General features: G+C 29.3%; 1 protein-coding gene across 2 annotated transcripts in view; it reads left to right on the top strand.

Moving 5' to 3' along the window:
* Window positions 1-5,122: 5,122 nt before the first annotated feature.
* Window positions 5,123-27,191, top strand: part of LOC130890690 (Krueppel-like factor 5) — a 105,012-nt gene continuing 82,943 nt past the window's right edge. For both annotated transcript variants that reach the window (XM_057794909.1, XM_057794908.1), the window contains exon 1: window positions 5,123-5,440. In XM_057794909.1, the coding sequence (XP_057650892.1) occupies window positions 5,399-5,440 (42 nt within the window). In that variant the 5' untranslated portion in view covers window positions 5,123-5,398. The remainder of the gene's footprint in view (window positions 5,441-27,191) is intronic.

Genomic DNA, 27,191 nt, shown 5'->3' with positions numbered 1-27,191 from the left:
ATATGGATTATATCTGCTTGGATTGGTATCAGTGAAAAATAAATAATAATCAGACTTTTCAGACGACGGGAACGTCATTATGGCTTAAGCAGTTAAAAAACAAAACGAAGTCCAAAATGGATTCGTTTATAGCAGGATCCTCACTGGAATAATGTTGGATAGCATAGCTCAGTTATTGTTAACCCAATAATTTTTGAGCCACTCATTAAAGTTCAGGAAAGTCATATTAGACACGAAGAGGTGAAAAACGCGCAAATCAATCATGCAGACATTTTACGAGCCCCCACCGTCACCACATTCAACTAAGCGAAAATGCCGAAGACGGTATTTGAAATTCCGGAAGAAGATAGAATATTGGCTAGCTGTACGTTCACTTTATATTGAAATTATTCAAATGGCATAGGATCAATTGAAGATATGCTGTGGCTTTTGATATAATATATGGCTAAATATTCCATAATTTTTATTACGACTTTTATTCCGCTTTAAAATCCCAGACATATTTCTAATCAAGTTAATCCTGAAATTTATAGTTGTAAATTTTCCAAATTTGCTCAGTATTTATAAATCTTGTAGACAACGATGTACATAGCTGAATAATTGTTCTAAAAGTAGGAGTTGCAATCTTTTTTGATTTAATTGTTTCAGGTAAATTGTAATGTTTCAAATATATTCGAGTTTTTATTCAACTAAGGTTGTCTGAAAAGTATCCCACCAAACAAAGAAATAAAACATTTTTCCATGATTATTTTTCAACATAGTCCTAAATTAAACTCACCTTTTTAACCCTTCCAAATCCAAACTTTGAGATTAGGAAACATGAAAAAATTTCTAGAGCATAGATCTGGTGATACGTTGGGTGGTTGGGTTTAACGAATTTAAAATGTAATTTGTGAATTTTGGTCAACACCGAAGTGTGAGAAGATGCGTTTTCCTGATGATTAAGTACATTGTTCTCCCGAAAATGCTGTCTCAATTTATTTTTTTAGCCTTGTAAGTAATTATGCATAGTACTCCCCTGTTATTGTTCTACCTTTTGAAGATAGTCGATTAACACATTCCCCTGTCTATCCCAAAAAACATTGTCTGGACTGTTTTTCAGTTTTCGGAATGTAGTGATGGATCCAGGTACCATCCACAGAACTGATGCAAAAAATTTTATTTTGCTTAAACCGCGTCAATAAAGACTGGGAATGTTGATTCGAATGTGCTTTTGGTCCAAAATGAGCAAACGTGACACCCAACGCACGAACAACTTACGTTTGCAAAATTTTTAGATCAGTATATGGCAAATGCAATATTTTGATATGCCGATGGCCTCTTCTATCTCTCCAGCCTTAATTCGACGATCGTCTAGTACAATTTGGTGAACTCTTTCGATGATATCGCTAGTTGTCGCAATTGGCCATCATGCGATATTACCATGTTTGAATCAACTGACTAAAATTTTAAAGTTGTAAATGATAGTGCAGTCTCACCAAAGAAAATTTCTACCTCTATTTTCATTTGTGAAGGCGTATTGCATTCAATAAAAAATGTTTATTGACAGCTTGATACTCAATTTTTTCCATTATCAGAAAAATCTTCACAACGATTCACTTATACAATAGTCAAACAGAAACGGCTGAGACTTTAATGAGAATTTCGCAGGTGCATATGTATTTCCCAATTTGTATTGTGTGCACATCTTCAGGTTGAGGTTGGAATCCATCGTAGAAAAGAATTGTAAAAAAATTGTCATTTTTATGTGAGAATTTTACTGATTCGGAATAGAATTATTACATAGAGGAAAAATGATTCCTTCTAGCAGTGATGCATGTCACCAGCATATATGTTCTGTATAATGACAATAATTTATATCTTTACTTTCTAATCTTTTTCTAGGTACATACCTTTACAGAGATTTTTATTAAAAGTGAACTAAGTTGACGTCTGTTATTTATTGATTTATTACAAGTAATTGATTTAATCCCATAATTACTATATTTATAAATCTCTGAATATGTAATTGACAGTTATCATTGTACTGATTATATATTATATAAATACAGGGTGCTTCTAAATTCATCGACCAAATTCGGGAGTGAACACAATCCCGTTTACAATTGGGTTCCTTCAACAATATTTCCTTAGTCAAACCTCTCCGAAGATATAACATCTACAAGGTTGTTAGTTAAATCTGAACTTTTGCTCAAATATAAGTGTACATAGAAAATTGAAATTCAGTAAATTCCCTGTAATAGTAACTAAAGACATATCCGCCAGAATTTTTTCAACATTTCTGTTATATCATTAAAGCGTGAAATGTGTGCGCAAGAGATGTTGTCCAGAGCAACATCATAAGCAGCTGTGAAACTCCTGTTGATGTTAATGAAGAATGAGTTTAGTGTTGGTTAGGTTCAATAATAGATACGATTATATTAAGCTATAGAAAAAAGTCCAAAATTGTTCCATAGGAAAGTCGTTTTCTTCCATTTAGAGCCAAACATACAACCTATAAAAAAATCAGATATTTTCGTTGATAATGAAATTCCTATGATATTCTTTTAATAGTATACAACTGGTTTCAAAAGAGACAAAAGATACAGAAAAGTGGAAAGGATCATATATCAGAATAGAACGTCATCGATTAGAACATAAGATGATCGATCACAGTAAAAGGTCATTGATCAGAACGGCACATATATCATTGATTGGCGTTTAAAATTTATTTTAATCATTTCACTGAAAATCTCCAAATTATCGAAACTACTCTCTCCTCGACCAAAATTTAATTTACACCAAAACAAATGCGTGAGCTTGAGTTAGGTTTTAAAATAGATATAGAAGTATCTATATACATACTTGATATTTAATCACTGAAAGTTATATTAGAATATATTGTAAAACACATCAAAGTAGGTGAATATGGGAGCGAAAAATTAACACTTGATGAACATAGGCAAAATCTACACAAAACAAATTTAAATTCCGAGGTAAAATTGGAATTAGAATGACTAGAATCACATACAAACGTACCGTTGAACAGGCTAAACATTTAAGTGAAGTCAAAGAAATCTGATACCGTTTTTGAAGGAAAAATATCTATAAAAATCAAGGAGCAATAACAAAATGATCTGTCTTCCATTGTCACACGAAATCAACAGCTACAATGAAGTATTTTTGTACTTCGTCATATTCCTGCAATATCTACTTCGATATACTAGATTATTTGATCGAAATATGTAACCTATTACCAAAATAATTTTTCGTAAACACGGAAAAACACGAAAAAAATAATTTCAAATTCCCAAACCTCAAAAACTTAAATCATAACTAGAAACAATGATGAAGCATTTGGAGGTCAAGAGTATATTTTATAAAAGCAATAAAAAGACTGTTTGATATGATATTTTCAGTTAATTCGAACAAATGAACGAGAAAGAACAGATCTATGGAGGACGGTTCAAACGTAGCGGTTTCGTATTTGAATTCCTTAGTTTCGTTGATATTGATGTTGGCTTTGTCATCAATGAAGATTTTGTCGTATTGTTTCCCAAATCAATGTGGCGGGTAGATAGTATGACGGGTAGAATATGTAAAGGAGAATTCAAATATTAAATCATAATATTTATCGATTTAAATTTTCTAATTATAAGCCGGTCACCGAATACATGTTAGTTAATAGGATTATTCTGATTTGTTACTACTAATGTAGTATAAGAAAGTATATATTGTCATCCATAAGAAAGGATTAGAAGAATTCTGTATCTATGCATTTGAATTGCGCGAAAACTCTTCACATGAGGAGGTTCAGATGAAGTAATTCCTGTTAGTAGAATAATGAAGCTCTAATTTTGATGCTTTGAAACGGAAGCCACTTAAGTCACCAATTTCCAAATTGTCTGAATGCTTTTTGTACAAAGAAAATACTTTGTTCTTCTCAATCAGAATTTAATCAACTCTCTATTGTTTCCAAAATGAGGTTGTATTCAGATCAAAGCCTTGTATTGCAGCACGTCTCCCTATTTACTAAAAAATAAGGCTTTGTATCATAGAGCATGTATTGACTGTTACTCTAATTGAAAATCTCACGATCCCTATACATTTCCAAAAGTGTTTTCACACAATGTTGTTTCATTGTAAAAACGTTACCCAATGAATTGAATGAATAATATAAAATCAAACAATATTTTTATCGCTTTCATACAATAAACTATTGACCTCCTCATTTTTCTATCTGTTTTGCTACCTGATTCAAGTTTTGGAGTTTGGGAATTGAAGTTATAATTTTCCGTGTTGATAAATTCGGCAAACTGAATAAAAAACTTAAATTGCTCAGATGTAGATGGCAATTGTGTCAACGTAATAACGAAAAAACGGCCTTATGAATGATCAATTTTTGACTACAAACTGATTGTTAATGTAGGTATGTCTTATAAATACCTCCTGAAATATCAGTGTTTACTTATGCCTTCATTGAATCACGTTATAAAGTTAGATGTAATCACACTAGAGACATATCTAACTTATCAGCTAATATAGTTTTGGTAAAATACTAAAATTACCAATTTGTTGCAGTTTAAATGTAATTTCCCAGGATATCCTGAACAGCGGTTTTTTCATGACACAGCAAATCCTGTTAATATTTCCAATATAAAAATTAGCCATCAACCTAAATACCTAAAAACAATACTGCAGATACTCGTCAGCGTTCAAGGTGAAATAACTGGGTAAAAAACGATACCTACCTCAGATCTAGTTATACGCAAAATAAATTGTACCATTCAAAAAATAATTTGTTTTTATACATAACAAATCTTTTAATGAGAAATCAGAAACGCGAGGAGAAAATAAGTATTCAGAATATCTGAATTAATTTGCTAGTTTTATAACATCTCATCAAAACTATCGATTACTGAGAGATTTCAAAACATTTCCGCTTTAATTTACACACCGCTATCGCTATTTATCTATTTAAACGTCCGTATAATCAGTTAAATATGCTCATTTAATTTTAACTGTTACGCGGCCATAAGTGGTAGTTCTGTGTGAATGCCAAAAGTGAATAGGCTTGCGCCGTCCCTGGACCTCCCTCTATTCATCCCATTCGGCGATTGCACGTCGTGAGACCATTCGCGTCAGTTCCAGTCAGGTCGTGACACTCGAAGCTCGATGCGCGATTGTATGTAAGTTGCGCCTTGCGCGTGTCCACGACGAGTTTACGAATTTGCGACTGTGAAAGTGACCGATGAGTTTTCACGGAAATTTACCCCCGGAAACGGCATAATGGACATCGTTTATGGTGGCGGGTGTGGATTTTGTTTATATTTTTCCTATTGAAAGAATTTAATAGTGATTTTTTTATTTGTGATATGGTTATATTTACAAAATTGTTAGTTCAGCGATAACCTGATTGATGACTGATTTTTACATGGTGCTGGAACCTAGTATGTTTCTTGTAAGTTTTTCAACTTTGTATTACCAAAAATTATTTCGTTGTAACATACCGTTTTTCTATTGGGACAAGTTATTCTGAAGGAATAATGAACATTTTGCCAAAAGTTGTTGTTTAGTAATACAATAAATTCTTGAATTTTATATATATGAAATTATCAATTGTCTAGGAAATTTCTGAACCTAACAAATTCTGAATACTTTAAAACAAATGTTTTCATAGTTTTTCATATTGAATTAAAAATAAAAAATACAAATTTTAATCCTTGTTTTAAGTGACGATTACAGAATTGTATGTTTCAATAGTTTGAATAAATTAATAATCAAAATACCTAGAGTTTGCAAAAGTTTTATTTATTGTATGTTAGGACGTACTTCACAACTTTTTTCCGAATTTGTGTGATAATATTCACACAAACATTTAATATTAATCCGTTTTACGGAACCACTAAACAATAAATAAATATAACTTTGTTCTTTATTAATGCAGTAAAAAATTGTTAATTTCATGTTTTGTTTGTTTCTGTTTGATTATAATGGTACCTATTAAACTCTGTATTTGACACAATTCGAAATACAATATACCTACCGAAAATTTAAAATAAGTAATAGTCATTTCCATAATTATGCAAAAATGAACGATATTTAATTAATGATTCCAATGATCAAAACTCAAAGTAATTAGTGAATAAATAGAATTTGCAGGTTCATTCCAATAAATGAATTAAAATTTTTTGTTTGTAAAAGTAAAGTATAAATTGTTCTGTAAAACTTTGAGGTAGTTCAAAACATCTCCAAAAATAAAAACAAACATTGACATATAGAATTATTCAACCAATCGTTTAGAAATATATTTTGTCACATTTCAATATTTGTCACAAAAATGGTATAAAATCAAAACAAAATATCTGCTGGTTGCGATTATTATTTGTTACTACCTAGAAGAATTCTTGGATAGGGTTAAGACTAAAGAATATCTCTCATATTATCTTGATTGCTAATTTTAATTCACCAGCTTTGAAACTTACCTAGAAAATCATAATAGCCACACACTGTAAGTCATAGATATAATTATAAAATGGTATTTCGAAAATCATGTAGGCATGGTCAATAAGATCATTAATTACTGTACCTAAGCTGACTCTCCACTTACTATGTCATCAATTCCCAATGATAATTGATAAGAATATAATATTAAAGTGTCGACTTATCCCTTTTTATCGCCATGGATGGAAATAAAACTTGTTTCAGAGCGGTTGTGAAAATTTGTAGCCTCAGAATGATACTGAAAGAGTCAAATAAATGTATTCAAAGTCATTTATTAGTATACTTGGAAGAGATATCGCTTATCTTCATAATAATATTTAGTGGAAGTGTGTTCAGTAAAAGATACGAAATGTGTATATGAGAAAACATATCCAAAATATGTAATGTCGCTAAATTATACTATGATTTTTTACGAGAATTTATTCAATACTAATTGCAATATACAAACAAATTAACTCATATATCCAAACATTCGGGCTAATAATGAGTAGTTTTTGAAATGATATTATCAATGTGATAGGGGTGTTCAGTTTAGAAGAGTTTAGGGAAAGAAGGTATAAAAATAAATGCAAAATAGAAAAAAAATCTCACAACACTATTAAAAAATGGTTGAAGGTGAAGACTGAGAAAGAAAGTATGCATAAAAAAGGTACTAATTCTTAGCAATAGACAAAAAATGATGAAATCAAATAAAAACAGGCAAATAAGAGAGACTTATTACAGTCATATTGCAAAAAACAAACATGGGTGATTCCGTTCTAACTGTGATTTTTTGTATTCAAAATTTCAAGATTTTAAAATTTAACTTTTCTAACTTTTTTATGCATATTATTCATCTATTTTACTGTAAAAATAAAACTCTAAGAGGAATTTACTACAACTTCAAAGTATCACGAGCAAGACACAAATGTCGGATTTTGAGTTCCACGGTACTGACTCATTTATCCACGGTACTGACATGGTAACTTAAGATATTAAACAACAAGTGCATCAATTTTCCTCAGTTTGATCATAAACATTAGAATTTATAAGGTAATTAGTTTAAATCATTTGTTACGACAAAAAAAATTAATAATTTATCGGTAAATTCTAGGAATGGACATGACACGGTACTGACATTCAAGTGATGTAGTATAAGTTTTCTTTAAGTGGCAAGTTATATTGTATAAAAATAATGTTTAAATATCTTAAGAATTATTCAATTAACACAAAATTTTTATTAATTGATTATTAATTAATGACTAGTACAAAAAAACAATACAGGACATTGAATATCACAGTTATAATGGAATCACCCACATATATTTGGAAGAGAGTTCAACTGTATTTAATCTAAGAAAAGTACTAGTCCTAAGTCATTTGAAAATATCACCATATATACAAACTGTATCGGAAAATGTAACAACCGTTAGTTGTCGAATGAATAAAACATTAGATTCAACATCGCTCACCCATTAGTTTAGTATGAAAATTGTAATTAAAGACCCATTATTATTTTTATTATCCAAATCAATTTTGGGATAAACAATATAACAGTTAAAAACATAACAAGAAGCTTAATGTGTGGAATTTATGAAGTACTTTAGTTTGGAAGGTTATGATATACCTAAAAGATATACTGGTAATTTAAAATTTTTCAACATGTAATATACCCAGATCTGTTTAGATAACTGCATTATTACAGAGAATCTGGATTCGCGTAGGCTTTTATTTCCTATGTAATTATGAATAAGTTAACCTAATATTTGTATTATCTGAAGTGGATCAGTTTGAGAAATATCGTTATAAAAAAGGTAATAAAAATTTTGGGCTCTTACGTTGGTATTAGGAACAATATATAAAACAATGCTGAACTCGACTGTCAAGCTTAAACTAATTTACGATTATTAAAATTAAAAATGATAGCTTAACTTTTTTTTCGTTTTCTTTTATGCATTAATAGCAATATTCTCAAAACTGCAAATTAACTAAGGCACAGACTGTTATAATTCTCACCATATTCTTGATGCTTAAACTCTACACTGCACTTCATGTAAAGTACGAAAATGTTGAAATGCTAATTGCAAATGAAAATTTTATCAATGTATTTATTTGAACTGCCGATAATTGTATACATTTTGCTCAAACGAAAATTGATAATTAACAAAAAATATAATTCGATTCTATATTTTTTTAATAGTAGTTCCGTCGGCAGAGATTGAAAATATTTTGATGTCAGTTATTTCTGATTGATTTCATCTGCCTAGCCAAAAATCAGTTTTCATAGAAATTTTTACACATTATACATGAAGTATATTAGCCCTTTTATATAAATTTGCATAATCTATAAATCTACAAACACAACTGTTAATAGTGTCTAATTCTCATTGTATTTTTATACTGCTAATCAAAAATTTGATCGTACAATAATAATTGACACGAACAAATAACTTATGGATATAATTATATAATCAAATTGTCTTCATTCTTATGTTTGATTGTATCCATGTGTTCATGCAGATCCTCAGAAACAATAGAGAAAAATCGGTAAATGTGGTCAAACTATTGTGCCAATTTATATGTCTTGAAAAACTTTGAATTTCGAACAGCATTACTAAGGTGAGGGAATGCATTATTATTTATTATTGCAAAAGCTTTTTAATTCCTCAACAAATCAAATCCTTTGATCCGTTCAAATTGGCTTCTACAAAGAATAATACCTGCTCAAAAATTAACTTTCAAAGACAATATCTATAACTGTGACGGTTAACTGTACAATTTAATATAAACGTAATATAAATCTCACTTGCAAAATCTACATCAACTTTTTGCATTCTGTCGTTATTATAATTTTCAAATAAATTTATTGTAGTAGGGTTACTTTTTCAGGATGAAACTCATTTCTTTTTATAATGACTACAGACTACATTACATCATGTGATGCACTTTTACGACTTGTATTTTCTACAAAATTTTGCATAAGAATTTTACTTCATTAGTGACGATTTTTGTTCGGTCAGATTTAAGAGATATTTGGTTGACCCACTTCTTCGAAAAGTTTCACAATATTCTATACTGAAATTTTGATAATTCAGTCGCGATTTGGAAACGTAATCTCGTCATAAGTTCTTTACGATCACCGGAATATCTCATCATATCGGTATACTTTCCTGTTGTGTAAACTTGCTTAAATTTTAAAATAATATAATAAAATAAACTAATAATTCACGATATAAACATAATTAATGGCAGAAAATCCTACTTCTACTTTACTTGACCAATTTTTCAATAATTTCAATTTCAAATGGTTTTGAAATTATTAGATGTAGAAATGTGAGGTTTTATTAAATCTTTTTGTGAACATAAATCGGGAAACTAGGTAAACTAAATGTCAAAGAAATAGGATACTGAACTCTTCAATATTGATGATGTAAGTACAACTTAAATATGGGAGAAGTAGTAATCTTTAAATTTCACCTTATCGGAAAGTATCAAGTATATGAATTGAGAAAATAGTAATAATAAAGAATATATTTATTTGTACAAATGAAAATACAGTACAGTTACTTGTGCTATCCATACATCTAACCCTGACATATTAATGAGATAAAATGAATGAGACAAAATAAAATATTTGACATTTAGTTTCATTAGTTTCAAAGTATAAGTTATTCACCCAAAATAGATGTAAGTAACAACTAGTAAGGAACCATTTTGCGCCCGAGATGGTAGTGAAGCTTGAGAAAAGTAAAGATACGTCCTTTAAACTATGTAAGACTTTCATCTGGCGATACTTCTCACAGAAAATTATAGCTTTGACCGGTTTCTCTAGCATCATCAGCAATGTTATTGTATCAGTAACGTGAAGCTGCCAGTCTCTGATTAAAGATTAAGAGAAATTAAATTGTTATACTAACTTTTATAACAGCGAAATTTTTATAGAAGAATCACTGCCGTCAGAAAAATCGAGGCAAAGGTATGTGGCGACGTAACAATACTTAATGAATGGTGCCACACAGAGACTGTAACTGTAGTTAAAGAAATCGTGCTTTTTGCCTATTTTAACCAGACATCTGCTGTATTACAGCCTCCATCAAGCTTGTGGTGTAAACACTCCATGCTGAAGATCACCCTTTTCATAACATAGATTTTTCCAAGTATCCTAAAAATCGAGAAAAATGTAAATTATTTCCATAATTCTAATAATTGTACTATTACTTATCTAATAATCATATCACTTAATATAAGTTAATTTTTCTAATTCAATGTTAGTTTGACGTTGTTGATGAAAATGAAATTCAAGATATTTCCAATGTTTATGATTGAAATTTAAAAAATATAAGGTGAACAAAATACACGTTTCAATGGCATAAATGATTACCACTCAAGAGTGGTAAGTTCACTTAGAAACTTACAACCCGTCATTAAGTTAACTTAGTCAAGGGTGATCGATACTTGTTTGGTAATTGTTACTTCCTTCTTTCAAATCAGTGTTAAAATACGTTGTTTACAATATAAGGAGTAGAATAATAATATAATTATACAGCTACTGAGCATAGTTAGTTACATACAACGAAAACATTAGTGACTACAAAATCAGAATGAAGAAAATAGGCATGGTTATAGATTTTCAAAAACTATCCTATAATGTTTAAAGACGTTTATTGTTTACAACACATGATGTATATCTCCGTATAATTGATATTTGTTAGGTATAAAATTTTTTTTTATTTCAAAATTCATAATAACTAGCGACACCCCTCAGAGGTGTCGCTAGTGACTTTCCGTTTAGGTATTTAAAACGTTAATATTAAATACCAATTAAATATTATCATTAATTCGATTTATTTAATATGAATTTAAAATTATATAGATGGTGTGTAAGTCCTCAATGCGCCAGCATATCTGCAAAATTCCCAAGGTACTTGTGATTTAAAAAAAAAAATGTAGTTCGAGACAAGTACCGACGTGAATTTTTCAGTTATTTTGTAGATTCTAAAATATTATTTTTCTACTACCGTGCGTAAAGTACGGTAAAGACACACATTCGAGTGCGTAAAATTTCACTTAGTAGTCTGTAAAGAAACATACTTTATGCATGCCGAAGAGAATAGTTGCAAATTTTAATAAATGCACAAAGTGCAACTTTAATATTAGTATTAGTGTATAAAGAAAATTACCATTAAACTTCTGTATTTTAATAAAATTATCGCTTGTAGAAATAATATATTATTTGTATGCAATTTGTGTATAAAAAAGGCCTTCTTTCGACTTATGTGATTGTCGCATGAGCCGTAGGCAAATGTGATAATATTCATATTCGTCGAAAAAAGACTACTTTACACACTTTACATAAATAACTAATATATTGTTGGAGATCTTATTTCAATAAGGCATAAACTCTGATATTAGTCTATTATGAAATAAATATAAAAAGTATTTCGTTATATTTGTTACTCAAATTACTGTGATTGTATTATTATTTACTATTAGATGAAATAGAGTCTAGGTATCTGTATATTATTGAGGTACTTACTCGAGCACTTTTACCTTTCTGAATTCTCCTGAACAAAAGCCTCGATTCAATGCATAAAACTTTTCCAGCATCCACACACCAAAAATATAAATACTTACTTCATGAAAAGAGTCGCAAATAAAATAGCAGAGTATCAGTGGTTTGTTAATTTGTCCACTTAGAGTGACATCCTTCTATGATTAGTAATCAACATGGCGGACTTTCATATTTTGAAGATTTATCTTATCAATATAATTATCAATCTCGCTTTTAATATAAAATAAATGTTAGCTTCGTATTCCATAACTCAAGTTTCATTTAATACATGAACAATTTTGCTGATTTTCAATCGTCGTACTATTATTGCGTAGCAACCTGCCTTTCTTTAAAAAATTTTCTAAAACTTTTTGTTACTAAATACGGGTAGGTTAATATAAAAATGAATGGTTGCTATAGCAAAATCTCCGTCTAAAGTTAGTAGTTGAAAGCGACGCGTAAAATTGCAAATAATTTCACTTTGGTATTAGTTGTAAATATAAAAATGATCAATGAAATATATGTCAGAAAGTAAATCTTCGCCTCTAGCACTCGCAATTTTTTCTCGTCTTCTATCGACGGAAGTGTTGTCCTGAAATACCAATATGACCTTTGGAAAGAGTGTAATGATATTTTGGTTGGATGAACCCTATTTTGGCCGGCACCTCGTCACAACGTAATGTAATACTTTATCCATATTAATCCATTTGGGAGATACATAAGTTTCACCAGCTACTGCTCAACCTCAAATGACTATTTGAACTTGGTGATCTAAAGTTTTGTTGAAGACTTGGCTGATCAGAACAAGGTAAATTATTATTAATCTCGACCATTTTCAAATACTCGTACTAATAATGCGTATATGGTTGGATCTACTGTTAGTTGCATACTACATTCAATTTAAAATACAAAATTCAAGAGATAAAATAATTTTATAAATTTTACATGAGGCTTTGATTGATATTATTACTGACAGGAAGGGTAAATAGAGAATATGGAAGCTATGAAACAGATTCAAAAAGGAAATTGAGAAAACAACTATAAATAAAAAAAATAAAATTTGATGAAAATATTAAACTTTGAACGGTTTAAAGAGACCTCATATTCAAATTGGAAGTTCAGCATGAGTTTTGTTAAGCAAATAATTAGTATTTTTTCAAAATTATGAAATTGCCGAAAGTAATATTAATTGATTGAACTATATAAATATTGTAAAGGATTTTCCTTTGAGAATATAGATATTATATATGATTCATTATTATGATTTTTAATTTTGAAATTAATTGCTAAAACGCATGAAAGATTTTCGGATACAAACTAATTTAAGTATGCAAATACAAATTTTATTAATTTCCATAAACATGGTAATCGTACAACGTATTAAAAGTATATATATATATATATATATATATATATATATATATATATATATATATATATATATAAGATATGCTAAATGGAATTTAAACTGTTTTTACCTTCTCACAAACATGTTTTACCAGTTATTCTCGTAATCCTTCATATATCATACAATTGTTTCTTATTTAAAATAATCGATCAACGTTTTATGTCGTTGGTCATTTAAAACCTAAGAACCTCTTTTCATTTTCTGAGAAAAAATAGGAATTGTTTCCAAATCATACTCATACATGTAACAAAATGGGTACATTTATTTTGAATATTGATAAATAACTTCAAAATGTCAACTTTATCGCCACAAACAAAATATTAGTTATTACGAATATCTTAAGAACATAATGTAAATATTGAATCTTAGTTCTTTATGAAAAGCAACTTATATTTAACTTATGATTATACATACCAGCGTATTCAGTATAAAGAAATTTCAAATCTTACAAATCAAATAAAATTCATTGAATCGACAATGGTGTGATGATCATGATACTATTTTCATATATGGTTATACTTATCGGTGTATAGTATAGCTGTATAGTTGAAAATTATCACTAGGAATAAAATAGGAAATGTAGGGAGTAGCAGAGAAGAGATGTTAAGTGTTACTACGTGTGAGTATATTATTTATTTCTCTTTTCTCTATATGTTCATTATAATTTATTACAGGACATAAACCTCCTAAAGATACACCAGTTACTGTTGGATACATATCTTCAAAAGATTTTCTTTCAAATAAAAACATCGTAAAATATCATTTGACCTACAAACTAGTTAAAAAAGAGAAATATAATTTCGCAGAATTCTTCATTTAGTTATTTTAATTGCTTGTTTTTCATGAAATTATTATCAACATTCACGACTTTTCAATCAAATAACATAGAATATATAATATTTCTTGAAATGTTTTACTATATCAATAAAGAACAGACAATTATTAGAAATATGTATAGGTATGTAAGAATGGTTTTGACAGTTTATTACATTTGCTGATAGAATTAGTTCTTTGTTATACACGTATCCTTATACAAATATTCTCAAGACGGGATAATGGTATAATTATATAATATTGAATAAAATATACATTAAATATGTTAAGTTGAATGTTTACTGGCAATATTTTGACACTATACTCAATCAACAAAAATGTTTCACTTTCTATTTCCATTCATTTAAAATATGTTTGGCTATAGGATCTCATATCATCATCCAGAATACCTTTCATTCGTTGGGGTTTTAAAAAGAAATACAGGTTGTTAATCAGTGTTAATCAGCACAACACAAGTAGAAATTATAAGTCGCCTACGTTCGATAAAGGAAACCATCATGTTTGACAGGATGTTTTGCAGGAAACTCAAGTCCAGCTATAAGGCAAACTTTTGACATGATACATGAGGACCTAACCTAACCACTCCACAACAGACCCTCCATTAAAACTAGGTTAATGCACAATTTAATGCCATTTTGAGGCTTGAAACCTAAGATTGTGTCACGATCAACAAGACTGCAAGCTAATTTCGAGTAATGAAGTTGCCAATTGTCATCTAAAGACATGCGGTTATCTCGATTATTTCATGTGGGTCGTCATTGGTTCATGCTGATAAACTAACAACATGGAACGCCTTGGAAACCATCGTTGTTCGTATTATTCATTGCATACGCTTCGTGAAATTTGTTCCAAATCGGACGTTCAGAATAAATAGTCTCTGATGCCATATTGCCGAGATCATTTGCAAATTTTAATATCAAGTATATACGTAGGATTCTATCGGGCTTCAAAAGCACGTGGTAGTTAGTTCTGCAGAAATTCAATTAACAAGTGCGCACATATAACTTTTAGAATGCCTTGATATTGAGCAGTCTAAGAGGAAAAAGGTTATTATGTTTTCCAGAATATGTGTTTTTCAGTAAGTATAAATTATTCAGGCTTTCATAGAATGCCTGCAAAATTTTGTTTTTATAAATGTCTTCCCTTTGTCTATCTATACCTTACTCGATTTTTTCCAACCCAAGTTCGCATGCAAGACTATCGTTTAAGATAATTGTTCTTTTATCAGAAGAATGAGTTATTATTATTTATGTAGCTCAGTATTTGTTGCAAAATTGATCCTTGGCTATAATATTTATTACTAAATAAAGTACAAACCGCTTTCTGCGTCGTTGACATTGTTACTTATTTAAAGCATCATGAAGTAAAAATAGCTTGGTATGAAAAAACATATAAACACACCTATTTAAACCAGAAAATATTTTGCTTCTTTTAAAACGGAATGTTTCAAATTGCGTTTAATCGCAGGATTACGAATAAAGGCTTTCTCATATATAATCACCACTTCTTCTAGATATGAGAGACTAACTATTTCATAAATTTGACTCAATTTCTTATTACATTACAAAAAAAATCATGGCAAGCTAACAATGATTATGTTTTTGAAGTAAGGAATTTATTCCTTCCATAGTGTATTATTTAAATCAGGCGGCAGCGGTACTCCTATTACTGACATTTAATCAGTACTTGGATCACGTTCAGCGAATAATAATTTAGTTCGTGGTCATAATTGACAAACTATATCCACAATGTACCCTTGATACTTCTAATAAGTAGGTCAAACTTACTTTTCGTAAAGTAAATTTATCTGTCAAATTAATAAATAGGTTAAATAGTTTATTAGAAATGGTTTTTGAAACTTATTCATGAAATTATAGAAGACACATTTCAACTTACATCGATATTTGTGATGCAAAATAATTTATTTTAATAATTCAAATGCTCAATTTAAAATACACGAACTTTCCTTGTATTGCTTCTAAATATTGATGAATGAATATGCTTAGATATAATAGGAATAATATGTGAACCAATAAATTAATTTTAATTTAATGCTATCGTCAAATTACATAAACATTTATACGTCTACATATATTTCAACCTATAAAATACGTTTTTATTAGTGATGAGAGTAGGAGCTCCGTTGAATATGAACTAGTCTTTTATTTGAAGTTATGTTATTAAATTTCCTGAACAGAGTTCAACAAAGAGTAGCACATATTATGTGGTAAACCTAAAATTCTAATGATTGATTCACAAGGATCATCCCGAATTAGAAGAATATAATTTAGTGTTTTGTTGAAGTTAAAACGTGAATCCTGGGTGTTATACGGTTTAGATAAGACAAGAAGAAATACTTGATTTATACTTTAATTATTTGGTACTTTTCATTTTTTTGTGCTATAAAAAAACTGAAGACCTATTGTTTAATCAAAATTGTGAACCATGAAAGAAATTATAATAATAAGTAATAAAAATAATAAAAATCATCAAATATTCTTGATAAATTATAAAAATTCAAAGTACCTACGTTCTTTAATCAATTGCTTTAAACGCATTCATTTGATGAATAAGTTGGCACACTATTAATTAATTAACTATTTTCATTCCATTACGTGACAAATGTGAGTTATTTTACCCTCCGTAATTATATCTCTTCATATTAAAATTACAACTGCCCTGTGAAACTCGATCTTCTTCTGAAACATTGAAAAAATTGGATAAAGCTTTTAACTTATGAATTATTTTTCAATATTGAAATGTCAATATACTATACTTTATTTTCACATTTACTTTCAGGTTGGAAACAATTGTTACTTTTTATTTAAACTGTAGAATTGTTTGGATTTCATTGCTCAACAGCCGGCGGTTCTGGTATTATGTTTTCAACTAGTTAAAGGGTTTATATTTGATTTAGGTTTATCTCCTTATAAATTCTCTTTTAAGTATGCTTCATTGAACGATATTTCTCTCGAAGTCAATGGCACAAATTTTGTGGTTTGACTAAAGCCATACTATAGGTTACATTTATAATAATACAAATATTTTTGTCTCTAGTATAAACACGATAGTATCGAGTCTATTAACTAATTTATGTTTGTTAACATCCTGTTCATTGTGTTCATCATCCTGTAAATATACAAATTTAGAAGTCCTTGTGAAAAATCACATTCAAATTAAGAAAAAAAAGAAAGAAAGAAAGAAAATTGTAAAAAATGATTTAACGGAAAAATATAATCAAGGTAGTGTAATTTTACTCAACCAGGAGCAAAAACGAGATGATCGTATTAAGATGTATATTGTATAACATACGTTATCTCCGAATTTAGAGATATTACGTCATCATTTATCTTATTAAATGGCAATATCCTCATTTTTGTAGTTAATTTTATTTTATGACAGCAGGCCCAATGATGTTTCTTCATTGCGATAAATTATTATTGTATGGGTTGAATGATAATTTCTAATCAAAACTGTTTCATTCTAATGCAACAACTTGATTGGACCATGCAAAGCTGCCTTTTTTTATAATATGTATAGAAATATATATTTCTTAATTTAAACTTGACCTGTTGGTGTTTCGCTTATGACTAGAAGCATTATAATTAAAAATGATTGAAAATGATTAAAAATTATTATATAAATTCCATAAAATATGAAATACATTTTTCTATTTATTCATATTTTATGGAATTAACATTTTTCAATCAAGAAAATTTAGAAGCATAAAAATTTCAAAAGGTCTAAGAAAAAAGAAATTAAAAATTAATATTTAACATTATACCAGAAGAAGTGGAATAAGTTTTATCTTTAGGTCCCAATTTTGCGCAAAATATTTCTAGTGACAAAAAATTACCTGTGTCAAATATCTTAAGTAATACTGAATCCAACACCAATCATCTAAATAACGATATTCAGAATAAAATAAGATCTGATACTTGTAATATTATCACTAATTTGAAAAATAAATTGGAAAACTGGCAACAACAGAGAAATATCAAACCCCAAAATATAATTAAAACCAAAGAATTTATCAATCAAAACAGATATCTCAAAATTTTGAAAGCAGATAAATCTAATAAAATTTATTATGAAATCAGAAGATTATAATAATAAAATGATGAAATAAATTAAACGGTGAGACAACTTACAAAAAAAGTAAACAAGACCCTACGAATTCTTATCAAAAACAAAATTGAATTGTGGTTGGATTTCTCGAATTTCTTGCCAGCCCTAAAAATTTTCTAGGCAATCCTGATAGGTTCCTAGTTAAAGGAAATATTTTGACACTCTAGCATAAATTTACAAATTTTTTTATACAAAAATTGAGCGCTTCAGAAAATTCAGTGACGGGACAAAATTATATTGCAGATTTTTTTTGGAATTATTCCGTATATTTATGCATTTTTCTCTACGACTCGTTGTGGCGGACAACCGGTTTACGAATGGTGACTTCGAGCGATTGTAAAAGAGTAGCATACGATAAACAACTGAGATAGGCATAACAAAGGGAGGAGCCTATAGTGAACCTTCTTCTCTTGTTAATATTCGGTGATAATATACTGCTCAAATTGCTGACATTGAAGCAACAACTAATATTATGGTTTTCCATTCACATCAATACCCACTTACTTATCTTAAAAAAGGAAATAATAGTTGTCATACTATCTTTCTAACGATTCTTAAGTGTAAGTTGAAAAAATCAAACACATATTATCTATGTATCACTGATATCATTAGTCTGTCGTGTTTCTCAAGGTTCCTCTAATTCAGTTAGATTAGTAATTAAATTTTTCACAATAAAAACATACAAACAAGATTAATCACATATATTAGTCCTGATATTATTTTTCACACTTAGTAAACGCTGAAGGAGTACAAACGTATCAACTTAACAGTTAATAATTTACTTACTTTACATATATAATTAAAAATTCTGATTATTAACTACTAGTTAATTACCTATGGATTTAATTTTCTCGATATAAAACTAAAGGTCAACTAGTTTGAGATTAGAACAGGAGCAATTAAATTATTATTTAACAAATATTCAACTGTTTCATCAAATGAAGCAATGAAATATCAATGCTGAATGAATTTGTTAACTGTATATGTATAATTTAGTTAATGGTATGAATTCTTGATTTTAATAGCTCATAATCATACATTAGTTTATAGTCGATCATTTCTTTTATAGGTCTTTATAACCATTCATTAGTTATTATTATCGGGGGAGTGATACTAATGGTAGCTCATCAAAATAAATTTGCTACAAACAGCATGAGATTAAGAAATTGTTTCCCTTTACCATCAAAAAATAAGCATAGCACATAGGATAATATATACCAGTACATAATTGCTTATCTACGTAAGATTTTCTCATCAGTACTGTAGCGGAATGCGAAGCTTCAAAAACAGTTATTCTTGGAACAAATTACATGATTTGATTCATGTCTATGGGATTAACAGCATTAAAAAGAGTGTGAATATTCTCTAATTATAATGCCACCCCAAACGACATTTTAATAGTGATAGTAATTTTCTTTTGTGTAGATTTTTTCTACTACAAATCTGCTAATCACAGCGTCGGTGCTAGTGTAGTGTATTCAGCATTAATATAATAACATTAAATTACATTATATTATATCACCAACAGTTTCAGAAATTCAAAGTTACTACAATACCAACAATCTCGATTATAGGCTATTTATTCCATGAAAAATGTACCTTGTCTTATCACAGAAGAGAATAATTTGAAGTATCATTGAATCCCCATAAAAGTACGTATATAGATGATACTTTTATTGTTTAAAAATTTACTTAACTTTCTACTTATAACGATGTCATTGGTTCCTTCATTTCATATATAACGGGTTTCACTTGTCGGGAATTCTCTTGGTCTTTATTAGATACTGATAAAAATTTGCTGATTCAAAGTTAAGTGCTTTATGACATTCATAAATAATAGTTTCACTCAAAAGTTTATTAATAAACTGGTTATAAAAGTAGGTGAAAATAAGCTAGTAACTTAAGTAAAATACTATTTATTTAATTACTGAATGATTTTATGTGAAAACATTCCAATGAACATAAATAATTGTATAGGACTTTATGATTCCTCAATGTTTTTATTACCGTGATGAATGGAGAAATATCCGTATATTAATGCCTGTGTCTATGAGACACACATATTTCATTTCCTAAACTTTCATTGTTTAGTTAACTGTAAAATTTTGAATGAACAGAGAAGAAAAAGTAAATTTCTCAATAGTTAGATACTTATATTTTTACTATTTTAGAAAGATTTCAATTATCAAGTTTTGGCACCTCAAAAAATAATTGGACAACATAATTATTTCATCACAAGTAATTTTTGGGTAATTTTAATTATAATTTTACACAATAATTTTGGACCTGATGGCATTAAAAGAATTCCAATAATTTATGGATATTGTAAAGAATAAGGAAACTACAAAAAATTATCATCTCATCTTTTAATATTGAATGCTATAGAGCCACATCTGTGAATAACAGTGAGGATAAGAAGATATAATAGAGGTCAATATCAGTCGATTAAATTGAATACTTGTTCACGATTAATTTTTCAAATTTCACAATCACGCTGAAGGATAGAGAAGTGAGAAGTGAGAAAAATTTGAAACATTAATAGACTAAAAAGGAGTTTAGAGGGTGGTAAGTAATATATCAATATTTCTACTTATCATCAACATATCATGGCTCAAAAAGAAGAAAAGTCGAAATGGTTATGTTTATTTTGAATCCAATTTTGAATGTTTTTTTCCTCGGTGCACTTATTGACAGTGTTTATAGGTAAGTATTGTGAGATGTATTATCCAGAATCACAGTGGACAATGAATCGAGTTTTGAAATTTTTTCTTTAAACACGTTTAACTTATTCATTCAAATGTAAACTTACTTATCAGTAACAGTATACGCTACCAGTATACAAATCAACGCTATTGCCTTCATCCACTCAATTAATATTTTGATCTCCTCTTCATTAGATTCATCATTTATGGAATGTAGTCAATCCTCCAAAAAATAATTCTATCTTTTTCTAGTAGCATATTTACCATACATAAAAATTTTAAACTTCTCGATATTTTCTGGGTTGTTTGATATTTGATATATCTAGTTCTGTATATTTTTTTTAGTGGAATAATGAAATAATGATTTGATTTTTTCACGGATACCATTTCCAACTAAAATTATCAATTACGAATTGAGCTACTTTTTAGGATTCTTCTTAGACAACTACATATAAAGTTGTTCTAACGCTACCGACTACTACCAATATATCTGCAGCCAATCTCAATCAAACCGTTTTTCAGCTTTTTGGTCGATCCATAGACAAAGCTTCAAGAACTAATTTAATTAATATTAAATCACTTAGTGATTGTGAAATTTTTAACCAGGAAGTTTTCGAAGAACTAAAAAAAATTAGAAAAGCCATAAAATAAATGCCCAGAATCACATTGTAAACGCTTTTAAATTATTCTAATAGACTGATAATATTTACGTTGCGTGTTAATTGACATTATATATTCAAGAAATTCTTGGATAGATAGATACAAAAAAATCTGAGTAGATATCACTATCTAAGTGCCGTTTGCGTAGAAGCAAAATAATCAATATCTTTATTCTAGTGGGAGGAAACTAACCGTAGTTTTTGTTTGTAATTGGATAGTTATTATTTTTCATAAATTGGAAATGGCAAGAACATCGAAACAAATATGCATAACATAACAAAGATGAGCTTATTACGTATGACCCTTATTTTATACCACTACAAAAAGTGAAATAAAAAAAAATAAATTTGGATTAGAACAATTTAAAGTAAATGCATTGCATACACATATTGTTGCCTATGTTATATAGAAATTTGTTATTCATATTTTAAGGTTAATTTTTTTTCTACAGTTTATAATGATGTGTAAGATAAATTTATATACATGTAGTATGTTTTCTCAATTCCTACTTATTTACATTTCATTTGAACACTATATGTACTCTAATTCAATTTGTATTTCAAATAAATTATCTACTATTCACGAATAGAGTTTTCGGAGTCTTCTTTAGAATTCGGTTCTGAGAATTCCCTACGCCTTCGCCAAAATTTCCAAACTTCACAGTGTTCTCTTGGACAGGAACAGCTTCATTAGTACGTGAAATGGTAACAAACTTTATTAATACATTGACTATACTATTAATTAGCAGACCCTTTCAAAGTTGTTGTAGTATTAGTAATAGGTACATGCAGCAGTTTATTTCTCTTTGACTAAGCTATACAGAAAGTGTTACAATTTGTAAAACGACCTACACCCGTGTTACCCAACGTGGGGCCCATGCCCCACAAGGGGTGAATTCGACTGTAAAGGGGGGAAATTCAAAAATGGACTCGACACGAGTTAGCCTTTTGCTCTGGGTCATTTGGATACAATGCTAGATTTCGGTGCCAATATTGAATGAGTAGTTTTTTATTGGGAACGTGGCAAGGAAACACCAAAGTGGACTAACTTCAATATATTTTCCGAGCTTTCGAATACTTATGTATTCATCGTCTGGGAAATAATGAATTAAGATTTCTGGCGATTTTGATATTATTAAAGCTTGTAAAACTTTTTAATCTCATGTTATTCAAAATTCAATATTTCTATCGAAGTCAATTTGAATATTGAATTTTGAATTCCATAAGATAAAATGATAATACATATAAAATGAAAAAATGTTTTACCGTCATCGCGGAAATTAATTTTTTTGAATGTAATCGACAGTCAATTTTATTGGCTTTAAAGAAAATCACGCAAACCACTTTTTTACCGGAAGGGTCTGGCATACCTATTTGAAGATGGTATGCGGGATTTTTCGGGCAGTTTTTGAGCGCGCATACCAAGATATTTTTAAAAATTACATAAAAATAAATAAAATAAAGAAAAAGTTTCTGGCATGATGGAGAAATTTTAGCTCTCATCACACACTTCAAATAGGTATCCGATCTATATATCTATGAATTTTTGAAAGCGATAAATCGAATGCCTTTCAATAAAATAAAATTAAAACGCCGCAATTCTTAACTAATTATTTCCCAGCCGATTCATACATAAGTATTTGAAAACTCAAAAATATATTAAAGTTAACACTACGAAAACTCTCATAATCTAGTTGGCAAAGACTTTGAAAATTAGTTTTTTTATAATTTTTTAAAGATAGATAAAATCTATTTTGGTTACAAGGGGTACAAGGGTTTCTACTTAAGTTTTGAGATATGGCAACACTGATGTAAATATGTCATATCTGACATTGCCATCATAAAGATCGACATTTTCGATGGTTAACGTATTGTGATACGATTACTTTTTGAGTTGTTTACAGATACTTGAAATATTCATCTTGGTCAAAAAATGGAATCAAATTTTCGTGCGATGATTTTCTATGACTTTCCACGTGGATTCAATTTAATCGTAGTTACACCTCGTTATGGGATAAATTTCGTGAAGTTCGCCGATAATCGCCTGTTGTGCTATAAAACATGCTGAAAAAATTCAATCGCGGTGCTTCAGAAGACGGTAAGATGCTGACAAGCGATGTATCATGGATCTATGCATATGCATCCGAACCTACACAACTTTATGGGATTTTCTAGACAAACCAAATCTAACAAAAGTTGTTCACGCATGAACCACTTTAAAGCAAGTGGTCGTCTGTTTTTTTAGAATAAATGAACATGTCGCCACCGTTCCATTAGAGCATCGAATGATACACCAGCATTTGGTCTCCAGAAATATTCGAGAATATCACGGTAACCAATCGCAGAAGACGAATCATTCTCCACCAAGAAATTGCGCGCTCTCACACATCAGTTCAAACAAAAGCATTTTTGAACATCGAATTGATGGCACCCAATTGTTTCTGCTTATATAAGAAGCGGTTGATGCGTTCAAATCACATGATTTGGAGGTACTTTAATTGGAATGGAAAAAAATACTTCGAAAATTGGTTCAAACATATGAAAAAGAGTATCGATCTCAATGGAGAATTTTCTGAAAAAAATAAAGCCATAATGAATAAAAATATTTGCTTTTACAAAACTTAAATACCAACCCTCGTACCTAATCAATTTTGGATATAACAATATGTTTAAAACTATCTTAAAACTTCCTCATTCCAATGTTAATTCTTATTGCATTTCATTATCCCTTCCTTTCACTTCAAATTAATTTTTGTGTACCAGTTTTTATATATACTCATATATGATAACCTTAATTTGAGAATAGTTGTATTACTGGTTCTGAATTTTAAGCAACGCCTGGTTGTGATAGCAATCAGTAATAGCTAAGATATTTTCGTCATCACAAAGTATGCATTTATGTGGAACTAGTCAAGCGGAACCGACGAGGAATTTATGTGTCAAAAGCAATGTAGCCTTCGCTGTTTAAAAAATATCTGAACTTTGAATTATATCAGGAAACGCAACTTATGTGCAGTTAGATTTAGCTCATGTCGAAACTAATAACTGGACAGTTTCTAATTAAATAATTTCTATATCGAAACGAAGAAAATAACTCATTTGAATTGTGAAAAATAGTATTCTTAGGATGAATATGTTTTATATTATATTATATTTATATTATTATTTCAAGTTAGTAATGACAAAATATTGAATGAATATTTACAATATATTTCTGCTATTTATACAGTAACAGAGTGTTGGAATTTAGTTGAGAAGCCTATTTGAAAGAGTAATCGAAACTTTTTTCCACTATAGATATTACCACAGTCAGTAGGTTCATACTGCTACGTCATTTCAGAATATCGGTCAAATTTTTTTAGGTTTTAGTCAAAAGTTGAGTTAGATATTAACTATTCTACATTTCCCATGAGTTTTCAACAGTTGTATTGAACTATGTAGCTCCCAGTCGCCTTATTAATTTTCGGATTAATCTGTTCAGTCATTTTACGATATTTTTCCTCAAGACTTTCTCTAGGTATCCTTTCTATACTACCTACTCATTTCAAATGATTGCATAAAACCGGAAAAGCAATTCACCTATTAATTAATGTGATTGTTTGGAATTACAAAGTAAGCACAAGAAATAAAATTATTCCCAAATAGCTAGAAATCTAATCAGATAATATCTTTACCCAACTTCACCAAATATGGAACAACAATTAACATTTTTCAATGTGTATAGACATATAGGTATAATAGAACATTAATTAACAGTAAACGTCTAGGAGATGTATCCTTTTAAGAAGTTTATGATTAATTTCGTATTATATCTACCAATGGAATTTGTATATCATGTTTTACATCAATAAAAAATCCTGAAAAAACGTATGCCAATGGTAAATGAGCATGATATCTGCATAAAAGTAAAATTTGCGTAATAATTGTTTTTTATTTTGAATACAATGATCTGATATGGGATAACAGGATATGGAAAAGCATTTCCCAATTTAAATTCAGCTTAAGATTCAAAAATTGATCAAAATATATAATTCTCACTTCATATAGAAAGTATTGGTTTCAATTATATTTTATTGAATTTCTAACAAATTCTTTATTATTGGATAGTTTACGATAGAAAATTATATTGGATTATTCATAGATCTAGATCTAGTTCCTATTCTTTGAGAAACTTTTTCAACCACTTTGTCACTTGAGAGCATATCCAATTTATTAATCAAATCTGAGTTCTAATTTCATTATTCTCTCCCATCAATAGTTGCAAATTCTCTGACTCACCCTTCCTACCTCCAAGTAATTTGTCTCTATCTACTATTTACTATGTCAGTTACTGATAATTTTGCACAGTAAATATAACCATTCCTACGATAGTTGCTAGTTAAGTTTTAAGATAGACAAATGAAAACAAATATTTATAATTGGATATATTCTTGTTTTCAAAAATATTCCATATCAAAATCATTACACTTCAATTGTCCAAGCATACTTTTAATTCCGATTGAGGTACCTTCTTCGGCTGTATAAAAACTATATCGCATTTTATTTTTGATCTGCGGGAATAAGAAGAAATCATTGGTTGCTGAACAAAGACTGTGCGGCGAATGACCTATTAATTCGATGTTTAGCTTCAAAAACGTTTTATTTGAACTGATATGTGCGAGCTCGTACTTGTCGTAGTGGAGAGGATTCGTCTTTTGCAAACACTTCTGGCAAACAAATACTGATGTATTATTATTATCCAAAATTTTAATGGAATGGTAACGACATATCCAGTTATTCAGAAAAAACAGGAAATCTTTTGCTTCGAAGTTTTCAGCATTTTTTTGTACTAATCGACACGAGTTTTTTTAAGCGATTGTAAAACTATGCGGTATCCAACGCGAAAAATCTTTTTGACAGCCAAATGTTCATGAAATATTGAATGTATGCGAGTGGATCTAATGCACATGTATGTCTCAATCTTAAGGTATGTCACATGACGATATTGCAATATCAATTTACGAATTCAGAAAACTATCGAAATACGGTGGCTCGAGATGGTGTTTCATCACCAAAAATCGTAACGATTTGATCTGCATTCTGCTGTTGAAAGTCACAGAAAATCATCACACGAAAATGTTCGTGATTTAATTCCATTTGTGACCAAGATGAATGTTTGAAGTATCTGTAAACAACTGAAATAGCTCTCGTATGATAATACGTTCTAAGTATGTTCATAACTTTATTATGGAAATGTAAGATTTGACATATCAACATCATTGTTGCCATATCTCAAAAATTGAGTACGAATTTAGACCAGCCAACATTTTAAAAATCAACTTTTCATTGATTTGTCTAAAACTTGATTACTCAGTCACTTACTTTTATTACATCTATATCGTCTACGCATCAATTAGCAGTTATTGTATATTTGTAATTAAGATAACCATGTATTAATATTATGGGCT

This window comes from Diorhabda carinulata, chromosome 2, assembly GCF_026250575.1.
Source record: "Diorhabda carinulata isolate Delta chromosome 2, icDioCari1.1, whole genome shotgun sequence".
NCBI lineage: Eukaryota > Metazoa > Arthropoda > Insecta > Coleoptera > Chrysomelidae > Diorhabda > Diorhabda carinulata.
Note: the sequence above shows the minus strand (reverse complement) of the source record. Positions and strands in the feature narration are given on the sequence as shown.